The following is a 13,233-nucleotide window of genomic DNA, read 5'->3' as shown; positions in this document are numbered from 1 at the left end:
AAAAAAAAAAAATAAAGCTTAGCTTGTAAAACCTTGAGTTCAGAATAAAAACATCACATTTAAAATATTATCAAAATTGTTCAGTTTCTCACATTTGCATCTCCATCTCAGCTACACCACTGGCTTTGTACTCGTTGGCAGCAGGAGTGAGAGTGTTGTCGGGGTTCAGGGGGTATTGCTCGGGTTGCTTTGCAGTGTTGCTGTTCGTCTTGTTTTCAGGGCGGCAAAGCTGCCGGAGGTTCTGTAGAAACAATCAGTCAGTGCACATTAGACCAAATGTTGCAGTGTGTTCCCTTAACTCAGGGGTGTCAAACTCTGGCCCGCGGGCCAAATTTGGCCCGCAGTGTAATTTTATTTGGCCAATATCACAAGGCAATACCAAATTATTATATAATTATTGTACTATTAAAGCTGACCTGCCGGTATTATACGGCGCATTTACCGCTAATACTAGATTTATTATTGTTATTTTATTTTTAAACGTATTAACCTGTTGAAAAACTTTATTTTGATATTTAAATCAGAAGGATGCAAATAGAAAAGAGGCATACGATTTTTTTATTTTTTTTATTTAATACATTAATGACATTGATGTGTTTTTTATTTGAAATTTGATTTTGCATGTCTGCACTATTTAGTTAAATATTGTATGTTTATAAGTGTTGCTGGTTCCATATTTAATGTTAAAGCAAAACATGTTTGGTATATATTAAAAGGTTTATTTGTTCAATGTTGGGCCGCGATTTTATTCAAGTTTTAAATTTTGGCCCATTGTGTATTTGAGTTTGACACCCCTGCCTTAACTGGTCAGCACACACACACACACACACAAAAATAACAATGGTATTTTCTGAATCACTGCTGTCAAATACATTTTTGGTCTAGTTTTAGTTTGTTTTAATAGAGTTGAATAGATTGGTTGAATAATCCAAACCTGAATTGGCAACTGTTGAGAATTGATTAATAGTCAAGATTATTTTTCCCTCTCAAAAAGTTTGACTGCTTTTCTTTGTCTTACATGATAGTAAACTGAAAATCTTTGTCAGAGAAGACAAGCATTTTGAAAATATTTTAGAGGTCATTTTTCACTCCAAAAACCAATGATTATTAATGACAGCCAGTCACAACAGACTTACCTGTCAAGAAAACGTGGGGGGAAAATATGAGCCTGTATGTAACACCTACAGGCTCAAACAGCGCTCTTATCTCTTAATTTTCACACTTTTGAAGTATGTTCAGCATGTGAAGCTGCATGTCCGTGGGCCCCTTTAATATACTGCTGCTGTAGGTATGTAATTGGGCTATAATTCTTGTCAGATTTTAATTAATTGTCAGTCTTCGAAGGGAATATTAGTTAACCAACAATAAGGGAGATTTTTAACTCACCATGGTTCTGATTTATAAAGAGAAATACTAAGTTGCCAGGACTCCCTTGAAAAAGAGGTTCTTAATCTCAATGGGATATTCCCTGGTTAAATAAAGGTTAAATAACATTTTTTTTTAAGTATTGGGGAAAAAATTGGTCTGCACATGCTATAGAATTTTGTTTGTATTTTTTTTATTTTCATCTAGCTATGTAATTTAAGTAAAGTATAGTTACTTATAGGTTTAAGAGGGAGGGTCGCGTATAAGCCCTTTGGGCTTTTTGATCTTTCCTGCATGTTCTTTTACTGTTTCTTGTACTGTTATTTCCTAACGATTGTATGTTTTTTTAAGTGCAAACAACAATAAATAAATAAAAAATAAATATAAGGCTACATATTGACCGATTTTTATTTTTACAACCTCTCCTGTCCTCTCTTCTCTGGTCTGTGTAAACAGCCTGCAGTTCTGTCTGATCTTCAGTGAATATTTGTAACATGACTGTTTGATTGCAAAATCAATCATGGCTTCACAGTGTGGCTGAGGAGTGCAGAATTTAACGTTTTTAACAGTATCTAGGTATTCTACACGGTTTATTTTTGCTGATTTTTTTAATGACACGTGTAGAATAAAGTGATTTTGACAGAAATATCACAATTTTAAGCTTCACTTCAGTTACTTTTTTCTAACGGAAACTTTTGTGATCTATGATGCGTTCGAGTACTGTCGGAAATTTCAAATTTCTACGACAATGCCTGTTTTTACAGTACTTTTTCAGTGAATTTCTGGGGATCTTTATTTATGTTATTTTCATTTATGTTTCTTTACGGAACACATACCTGCCCTATCGTCCCTTTCATCTGGCTGACTTTAAAGAGGATCCACAGAGGAACCAGGAAAACACAGAACAGTCCGAGGAACCAGCCCATAGCATACGCCCAGGTCGGGTACGTGTAGGTTTTGTTGAACTTGAGAGGCTTGTATTTCACCACTGAAAAGACGAAAGTACCCTGACAGGAAAAACAAACAATCAAACGTTATTTTCATACAATTTCAGTGAAACAGAATACTATGTTATGTTTAATATTTACACAAGGAAATGCTCTCCATCACTTGTCTAAAGCAGTATCTTTCTTACACTATATGGTTCACTATTTGGCAGGGGAAAGGTAAGGTATTGCAATAATACATGGACATATTTATAAATGTTTCATAGTGCAAATACAAACTAAACTTTAGAAGAAGTAGTAGTAGTAGTAGTAGTTTCAGCCCACTAGATGGTGCTGAGTGAAGATGTTTTTTGTCATTTAATTTCAATTAAATAATAAGTTACTTTTGAATTCTCCAGTTGCTGAAGGGGCTACATGCATTTTTTATTTTCTTTTTTAAACAAGCTGCTTTGTTCAAATACCTGTAAGCAGTTAAGCTGGACTGTAATATAAACAGTTCAGTTTGCAGTGGTGAAATGTAACTAAGTACATTTAATCAAATACTGTATTTAAGTACAATTTTGAGGTACTTGTACCTTACGTAAGTATTTCTGTGTATGCAACTTTATACTTCTACTCCACTACATTTTGAGGCAAATATTGTACTTTTTACTCCACTATATTTAGCTGACAGCTTTAGTTCCTTTCACGTCAACATAAATGCATCAATAATAATAATACAATAATATATTTAGAATATATAAAACAATCTGAGTGGGTCCATTTTGCATAAAGAGTACTTTTACTTTTGATACATTTAAGTACATTTTGATGCTGATACTTTTGTACTTTTATTAAGTGAGTTTTGAATACAGGACTTTTACTTGTAGTGGAGTAATTCTGCAATGTGGTATTAGTACTTTTACTTAAGTAAGGGATCTGAATACTTTTTCCACCACTGTCAGTTTGTCAGGTGCATGCAACATTTATGTCAGGTTATTTTTGACAGTGCTGGTCAGTCTCTCTGCTATACAATCCAATTTTTGCTGCTATAAAAATAATTGAAACGGGATGATGTGTTTTGCTTTGGGGATATACTCTGCAGTTATGAAACACCACCCATGGTCTTTGCGGCATCATTCATTTCTCCACCATTGTTGTTGTTGCTCAGATCTGTGTGTGACGGCTGGTCTTTGTTGAATTTGTCACGCGGCCCCTCCACTGTGAGTTAGGTATGGCCGGTTTCACACAGACAAACTAGACATTGGTTCAGATCTAGGTCTCGTCAAAGGTCAGATAGACATCGGAATTTATCCGCTGCACAATGCTGCATTGTTCTTGAATATCCTGTTATTGTAAAGGCTTGTTTTGATTGATCTTATATATGTATTAACTCGAACCCATCTTATTCCCTCTTTTTAGTATTTGATCAATAAGCAGTTCCATGTCTAAAGTGAGTGATAGGTATAGAAAATGTCAACATTTATCATGTATTATGTTTCCTGAATTCCATACCATAATCACACACAAGGCTATATGATTCCCTTCCTTGCTTTCTCTCTGCATCACATCACAGCAGGCGATATTTTTCTGTAAAACACACCTGCCTTTTCACTCTTGTTCCTGCAAACTGAGACCTCTCAGCTGTAGCTTGCTCTCTTTGCATTTTTTAAACCCTCACTTCATTCAGCTCACTTGACTTCTCTTGCTCCCCACTCCTCACCTCCCACCGAGATAACTGGTGGTAAAGTCATAACATCATTAACTCTCCTGTAATGTTGCGGGTCCACTTGACCCATTTCAAAGTTTAAAAAAAGGCATTATTATATTACATAGATTGTGTACGACAGAGAGAGAGAAAAATGAAAATGAAAATTGTTTGTAAAACTATTTTCTGATAACGGCCGGATTTATTCATTATATCTGTCACCAGTTTATTTATTTCATTTTTAACTGTACTCATTTCAATCTTCATATAGTCTTGTCCCTGATCTTGTATGTACTTTAATTGATGTTGAATGTGGTGTATGAGAATTGTGGTTGTTTGTTCTTATTTTATCATGGGGCTGCCTTCTTGGCCAGGTCATTCTTGAAAAAGAGATTTTAATCTCAATGAATTTTACCTGGTTAAATAAAGGATATTGAAAATGTAAATCAATGTAAATACATGTCATGTAAAACCATTGTATTTTATATGTAGGTCTTTCTAATGTACATTAAAAGTTTTTTAAGTGCAATTTTTTATGAAAAATTAGTAAATTACCCTCATTGAACCATGATCTGTGAGAGACAAAGAACACCATTGCACTAAATATTGATTGAAATGGTTAGGAATGGAGTTAATGATGAAATATAAATTTATTGGGATATTCAGTTTTCTTACACATATGCATAATTAAACATGTCAAATTGACCCAGGAACATTTTGGCTGTTCCTGAGAATCGAACATAACAGGAGGGTTAATAAATTTGGTGTTAATGACCGAAAATAAGTTAAAACTGCTAAAAAAAAAATAATGTATTGCCTTTCTCACATTGTTTTCTATTGTTTTCTATATTATGCACAAATACAGTACTGTGCAAATGTTTTAGGCAGTTGTGAGAAAATGCTGCAAAATGAGAATGCTTTCAAAAATAGAAATGTTGATTAAAAGTTAACAATGTTAACAAAATGCAAAGTGAGTCAAAAGAAGAAAAATCTAAATCAAATCAATATTTGGTGTGACCACCCATTGCCTTCAAACCAGCATCAATTCTTCTCTGCATTTTTTCACACCTGCCTTTTGCGCAGTACTGTATAACTTTTTTTAAAATCTTGTTGTGACTTGGAAGAATGTTACTCACCAGACAAACACCGGGGGTAATGTAAAGCCAACAGTACTTCATCAGCGGCCACGGACGATAGCCTACCATGTCTTCAATGTTGTCATAAAGACGATCGGCGCCTGGTGAACAAAAGGAAAACAATAAATATCCAGTTTTTACTTAAAATCTGCAGCAATGAAAAGGCTTTCTGCAAACTCACACAAAAACAGTGGTAAGAATTTAACGCAAATGCATGATGTGATTTGATTTGATGGGCGATATTAAATACTAACTTCACAACATGAATGTATTTGAATGGAAAATAGTGACATTTAGTAGAATAGAATAGAAATGTATTGTCCACCAAGGTGAAAGTTTGTTTGTCTTCAACACAATTAACATCAAAGTAAAAAGAAATCAAGCATTAAGTAAAAACCAGCACGTAGACAAGGTCATATACACACTAAAAAGAGTTCCTTTAGACCTCATCGGTCAGCATGCTGCATTAAGAATATTAGAGGCACTTTGAGAACTTTTTGAATATATTTTGGGTGTCAGAGAGACTCCATAGCGCCACCTGGAGTTTAGGAGCTCAGAGATGAGAGCTAACTTTTCAGCTGTTAAAAGTTAAGTAAAGGGATTCGGGGGCTTTCCAACTATTTTGATAACCACTAAGTCCTGCAAAGCTTTTTGCAGGATTGTGGATCAACAGTTTAGGGGATCAGGCAGGGAGACGAAATGTTAAAAACACTCTGAATATTAGTTTTATACACTAAGTCAATAATCTGCTCTGAGCAGCTACTTAAAATAACTGGGCTGGGTTTAAAAATTGATTAAAATCGAGCTTCATTTCAATGATCCGATATCGATTTTTAAAATCCGATCTTTTAGTAAATGCATTTTCCTGTGGATGCATGCAGTTTTAACTCTGCATAACGAGATCTGGCCATGTGAGAGACTAGTGGACCTGTGCTGAATCAAAAATGCGGGGAGCTGCTCCACTGACAAAAGTGATAAAAGTGCAAAAAGTGTATATATATATATAAGATGAAATATAGTGGAAATATTAGAACTCTCCAAAACTATTTAACATGACAACATCTAAAGATTTGGACTGTGTTGAAGTTCATTTTAAAAAAGTATAATTAAACATTAATATTTTTTATAATGCACCAGGTTAGATGGTTCCTTCACAACATTAGTTCTCTAAGAAGCTTTTTCTTATCCAAGCAAAATTGGTATTTTAAATAAATCCCCAATTGAAATCAAATCAAATTCTGACCTCTGATTTGGGAAAACACAGCATACACACTATATTTTTTTTTACAGAAAAGTTCATCAAGAGAATCCAGAACTGTGCAATCTGAGGTATTTAAAATGTATCACAATTCAACATTTTGACCATCTATTGAAAGTGGCTGTATTTTTGTCTGTGCAGATTGTTCATTCTTTTGTCTTTCTATTCTATTTATTCCTAGGTGGTTAATGTGATACCTACAGGTGCATCTCAATAAATTAGAATATCATAGAAATGTTTATTTATGTCAGTAATTCAATTCAAAAGGTGGAAATAACACATTATATAGATCCATTACACACAGAATGAAACATTTCATGTCTTAATTTATTTGATTTCTCCTAATTATAATGATAATGTCTGACATTTAATGAAAACCTAAAATTCAGTGTCTCAAAAAAAATATTACAAAAGACCAATTTTAAAAAGTATGTTTAATATGGAAATGTTTGCCTCTGAAAAGTATGTCCATCTATATACACTAAATACTTGGTTGGGGCTATTTGACTTGAACTACTGGAAATGGACTTTCTAATTTATTGAGATGCACCTGTATTTTGGCAGCTGTTTCGTGTAGAAGGCAATTTTTGTTTTTTAAATGTCTAAAATCTTCCTCATTGATCGTTAATTATTTGGTAAATAAGACACACAGGAAAGAAAATCTCTAATTCAGAGAATTGCTCATTATTAGAACTAAATTAGTCCAACTTTATGGGCGAACTCGGTATTTAACCTCCAGTGGACCACCCCACTTTACCACGTCAAATATTTCCTCACATCAACACTCAACGCCCTGTGAGGCAGCATTTGAATAAATCCCCTGTGAATGTATCGAGCTCTCTCAGATCTTTTGTGTTCATTCACATTCAGAGAGCCAAAGGGATCAAACGTCCTCCTCAAGAGGATCAGATGCCCATCAAGATTAAATAGGAGTGAAAGCTGAATGTAAAAGGGGATATGGGAACTGGCGTGTGGACAAAAGTAATCGACTGACAAAGTGCCTCCAGAGGGAGGTATTAGGTAAGTGCAGGCCGAGTTGTAAAAACACAATAAAACAGGAATGTAAGCTATGATCGGAGCGTCAACACTCATAAACAAAACAACTTAAAAACCAAAGGGATAAATATTGGTAACGGTGTTATTAAGGTACTTTTAAGCCAGAACCCATCACAAATCAGCATATAAATAAGGATTTATTTACTAAGTACATTTAGTCAAGTACTGTACTTATGTACAATTTTAAGGCACGTGTACTTAACTTGAGTATTTCCACATATTTAACTTTATACTTCTACTTCACTACATTTTGAGGCAAATTGTTTCCACATTTGTAACTTTGTACTTCTTACTCCACTGCATTTAGCTGACAGCTTTAGTTAATTTTCAAGTTGAGATTTAACATAAAAACATGATCAATTTAAAGTGATTATATATATTTTATTTTATTTTTATTTATTTTTATTAAACCTCATAACAGTAAATTGCATATTTAAAATGAGCCCTGCATTGAGAAATAAAAATGCTGCATAGATAAATGCATCAATAATAATAATAATCTAATAATATCTTTCAAATATATAAAACAATCTGAGTGGGGCCATTCTGCATAATACTTTTACAGTTGATGCTCTAAGTACAGTTTGATGCTGATACTTTTGTACTTTTACTTCAGTAAGTTTTGAATGCAGGACTTTTACTTCTAGTGGAGTCATTTCACAGTGTGATATTAGTACTTTTACTTAGGTAAGGGGAGTTTTAAAACAACACATGGTTTCAGCCTTTAAATAGGAATCACTTAACTTTTAAAGTGCAACATTGTGTAGTTGTGAGCACTCTCTGGTGGACAAATTGTATGATGGGGAGTGTTATTTAATCGTTTCTGCTGCCATTTCTTATTGCGTATCTACCCACAAAAACATGATCAGATAACGTTTATGTGTCTTTCATCTAAAAAGGTGTGTTGAAACTTGTGGTATGACTTGGATCACAACCCAAAAGAACTTGGGATGTTGTCTGAAACATCATATATTCAATTGAAAACTGTACATAAACAATATATTTAATGTTCACACTGATAAACTTTTGTTTTTTATAAGCATATACTCTGAATTAGTAGTATTCTGTTTTCATTCAATCAGCATCCCAATATTCTTTGGAATCAGCGTTGTAATTTCATTAAGATAGTTTATACTTTATGCTCGATAAACGACCAGTCAAACCCAAACACAGCTGACGGAAAGCCAATACAAAGGTTAAAAGGGTTGTCAATCACTTTATTATAGTTTTGTTAGTTGTTTGCTTCTTAGATTTTCAAAAAAGAACAAGCTTTGTCAAGAATAAAGAAATGGTAAAACCTTGCTTTGAGATCTTCTTTTTAAACTATTATTTCCACCTCATTAGGTAGCAATAATAGAGACAGAGAGGTAATGAGGGAGAGAGATTTAAATGCAACCTTTGACCTTTTGTTGCCTTTAATATATGGCATTTTAAGCCCGTAGCCACGGGGGACACTCAGTGAAGTCTGACTCTGCTATAAGCTCACTCTTTTTTTAAAGGATGTTGATCTAAATTTCTGAAGGGCCAAAACACGTCTTATTGGACTGAATTAACCAAAATGACAAGCTTTTTAAAAAAGGGGTTTTGGTGAAAAGAAAAATCTTTACTTCCATCTTTACCTACTTTAAATCATATAGAACTTAACTTTAATGTATTTTGTGCCAATGGGAATGTTGTGTCTGTGTGTCTTGGCAGGAATGTCAGAGATAACTTGATCTAAATGAACCCCCTCAGCTCAGTGAACACTGAACAATAGGTGTTCAACAGCTAAAGGAGCAGGTGTTCAGAAAACTTTACCTCATAATTAGTTTATTATTCAGATATTTGCAGGTCTGAAGTCACGCAAACCTAATCTTGTTTCCCTCCGGTGTTAAACGAGTCAATGCATGTTTTCCTAAACTAATTATGTCACTTTTTGACCTCACTTCAGTCCAAAAAGCATTTAAGTAATTTGCCTCAAGGAATATATACCATGGTGTAAAGTAGATTTTATTGCTTTTTTTTGCTTTTCACCAAAACAATTTTTTTTATTTGGGAACAAGAAATTGGTGTGCAAATTTTTGACGACAACTAATCCTAAAAATAACTAGAAAACGTTTTTTTTTAACCATGGCCAAACCTTATAAAACCTTTAGAAACTTCTAATAATTTGTCTGGAGATCATTTCAATAGGCAACAAAAGCTTTACCAAGTCCATATACACTACCACTCAAAACTTTGGGGTAATTTAGAAATGTCGTTATTTTTTAAAGAAAAGCATAATTTTTTAAGATTAAAATAACAGACTAGTCTAGACATTGTTAATGTGGTAAATGACTATTAAAGCTGGAAACGTCTGATTTTATTATGAAATATCTATTATATTGTTAGCAACCATCACTCCTGTATTCCAGTAGCACATTGTGGTAATCCACATTTATAGTGTTGAAAATATATTTATATATATATATAATATAACAATATTATATTATTATAATATAATATTTATAATATATTATATATATTTAAATATATTTATAGTGTTCCTCGGGGAAGAGTCACAGAGCTGTAGATTAAATTAGCAGCAGTCTATGTTTCTGCCTGTAACACACTGAGAGACAGAGAGTGACACACAGCTGTTGGTGTTTTGTTTTTATTTTTTATTTTATTTTTTCTTCTTCTTTTTTTGCTGGGACAGTAAGATTGTATAAATTATATGTTGATTGTAATTCAATGATTGTAAATATTGCTTTCTTTTATTGTTATTAGTTTTTCTTTTCTTTTAAAATGAATAACAGTATTATAATAATTTATTGTAAATATTGCTTTCCTTATCTTGTTATCTTTTTTTCTGATGCTTGCTTTGGCAATATATACATTGTTACGTCATGCCAATAAAGCCAATTGAATTGAATTGAATTGAATTGAGTGTTGAAAGCCTCATTGATCATTAAAACTCCTGAGCATTATGTTAGCACAGCTGAAAACTGTTTTGTGATGATATGAGAAGCAATAAAATGATCCTTCCTCAGGCTAGTTGAGTATCTAGAGGTAAAGTTGTAGATTTGTACAGGTTACAATTATTATTTCTACCCATGTCAATGTCTTTACTATATTTTTGATTAATTTTGTAACTCATTTCATGAATAAAACAGTTTGTTGACATGGAGAACAACACAGACATTTTCCGGGTGACCCCAAACTTTTGAGTGGTAGTGTATGAATATTTCATATTTATTTATTTATTTATTCATTCATAAGTTATGATTAAATAAGGAAACCTATGCTGCCTTATTAGCTAAAGATAAATAGAGAGGGGATGGGATTAGAGTTCTTCCCACTCCTTTTTGAACATGTAATTAGAATTGACTGTTTTCTTATGCACTATTATTCATGTTAGAAATAAATATTTCAATAAATGAATTTCATTTGTTTGACCAATGCAGGACAGCGACTCACCATATATCCATCCGATTGCTATCGACTGACACACTGAAAGAAGCAGAAGGTTGTTGCCGCTACAAACGTAATGGTCAAAAAGTTGAAGGAAATATAAGCCTCCCTGCAGGAAGACAGACGTTCAGTTGTTACTGCACAGCCAACACAGAAACAACACAACAGTTTTGCATAATGTTCAGATGCTTAACATTGTGCTTTGCAAAACAAATGACAAAGCAAATCAGCATGCAACAGGTGCAGGAGAGATTTTTCACAGAGATGTGCTCAATGATTATGAGCACATCTCTGGTAAACACATGAATTTAAGTGTTTTTGCTTTTGCATGATTCTTAGTAAAGAAACTCAGTTTTACAGATCTTTAGGTTTAGGTCTAATCAACTAATAAATTAGTCTACAGAATCATAGAACATTTAGTCGGCTAAGAATTTCTGAAGAAACCAATTCTGCCCTACAAAGCAAAAAGGCAGTAACTACGCAGAGTGCAGAACTGAGAAAAATGACTTTAAAGTTATCCAGCCGTTTAGTTACTGTACAAACGACTACCATTTTTCTCCAAAACGACACACATTTGAGATAAGATGTTTTGTCACATAACAAAGGATGCCTTGAAAGTCATGAAAATGATAATAACTGCATTTTTGACCAAAAATGCAGTTACTGCCTTTTTGCTTTGTAGGGCAGAATTGTGAACACAACACAATATTCAACTTTATTTATAGAGCGCATTTCATGCACAAGGCAGACTCAATGTGCTTCACAATGTATACACTTAATTACAGTTAAAAAAAAAAAATAATAATAATAATAATAATAATAATAATGAATTCTCACCTCTGTGACGAGGAGGAGGCCGAGAAAGAAGCAAACAGAGCAGAGACACAGCAGCAGCAACTCTCGGCGATAAGCTCTTCGAAACACGGTGGGGAACATGTCGGTCACAGAGGTCATCAGGCACTCCAGGCTCACAAACTGACAGACATAGACCGATTAGTTGACTGAAACACTTGTGGGGCAAAAATCTTTTGTCTGCTATTAACAAAGGTTAAAGGTTAAGGGTCTGCTGTCAATAAAGGTTAAAGAGAAAACTATTATCTAACCTGCGTATCTGCACCCAACAAGATGACCATGATGAAGAAACAAATGGACCATAACTGAGGCAAAGGCATCATGGCCACTGCACGTGGATACGCAATAAATGCCAAGCCCGGACCTGTGGATTTAAGAACATACAGATATACAATTTAGATTACTTTTAAGGGACAATATTCCTTTTCTCATTGATAAAATACACTCAGTTGCTACTGTATTGCTGCAACCACAAACATTTTTTTTGCCTAAATTCTTTCATTGCTGCAGAAGAGAACTGCTGATTTGACAGCTTTATTTATTTCCTGCAGAATTTGTCCCACAGATGTGAATGATAGGTGTGTGATGATTAGTCCAGAGATGTAGTTGTATGTTGAAAACAGCTGGCTAAGGTCACTTCACTGTTCTTATTTTTAGTTTTTTTTAGTTATCTATGGGCGTAAAATACTTTTTTTAAGCCAGTCACAGGCTCAGTATTTCAGCGCAGACAGCAGCTTGTTTGCACTACTTTTTTTTTTATTTGGTCTTGGTTGTTTGTTTGTTTATATTTTTTATTTTATACATTTTTTAAATTTTTTAATCTTTATTCTATTTAACTTTTATTATTATATTTTTATTACCTTAATCTGTTTTTACACTTTACTTGTGCTGCTGTAACACCTGAGTTTCCCCCATTGTGGATTAATAAAGGATTATCTTATCTTATCTTAAACTCTCAACCCTGTCTTTATAATCATTTTTAGTGGTAGCTCTTGATATAAAGACAAGCATTAAATGCACTGTATCAGAAGGGGTGTAGCAGCGGGCTTACCAGAAGCAGCCACTTCAGATATCGGCAGTCCTTGTTCATAGGACATGAAGCCCAAAACTGAAAAGATTGCAAACCCTGCCACAAAGCTTGAGCCGCCATTCACCAAACACAGAACAAATGTGTCCCTGAGGGAACAAATAAAACAAAAAAGTTTTAAGATCATGAATTAAATCAAAAAACACTAATGGAATTGTGTAAGAAAGAAAAAAAAGTAGAGTAGGAAGAAAACAAAAGTGAGTGAAAAACACAAAAAGTGAACACATTTGGCTGCTCAAGACAACAAACATTATACTGATATAAATCAATGCACACGGATGATGAGTGGGGTAAAATGTTAACTTGCGGTGGATCGTCTTTTATGGAACCAGGTGTTATTATTTTATCTCTGCCTTGATGAAGAGCATGCAGGTTGAAAAGCATGCCTGATTAAATAAAGGCTTTTACTATAC

General features: G+C 33.7%; 1 protein-coding gene across 2 annotated transcripts in view; it reads right to left on the bottom strand.

Annotated features, from left to right (window-relative positions):
* Nucleotides 1-88: 88 nt before the first annotated feature.
* Nucleotides 89-13,233, bottom strand: part of LOC131965658 (sodium- and chloride-dependent GABA transporter 2-like) — a 33,520-nt gene continuing 20,375 nt past the window's right edge. For both annotated transcript variants that reach the window (XM_059328517.1, XM_059328516.1), the window contains 7 exons: nt 12,785-12,909; nt 11,985-12,097; nt 11,719-11,856; nt 10,888-10,990; nt 5,136-5,236; nt 2,202-2,372; nt 89-241 (listed from right to left, as the gene is read on the bottom strand). In XM_059328517.1, the coding sequence (XP_059184500.1) occupies nt 89-241; nt 2,202-2,372; nt 5,136-5,236; nt 10,888-10,990; nt 11,719-11,856; nt 11,985-12,097; nt 12,785-12,909 (904 nt within the window). The remainder of the gene's footprint in view (nt 242-2,201; nt 2,373-5,135; nt 5,237-10,887; nt 10,991-11,718; nt 11,857-11,984; nt 12,098-12,784; nt 12,910-13,233) is intronic.

The sequence above is a fragment of the Centropristis striata genome, chromosome 3 (genome assembly GCF_030273125.1).
Source record: "Centropristis striata isolate RG_2023a ecotype Rhode Island chromosome 3, C.striata_1.0, whole genome shotgun sequence".
Classification (NCBI taxonomy): domain Eukaryota; kingdom Metazoa; phylum Chordata; class Actinopteri; order Perciformes; family Serranidae; genus Centropristis; species Centropristis striata.
Note: the sequence above shows the minus strand (reverse complement) of the source record. Positions and strands in the feature narration are given on the sequence as shown.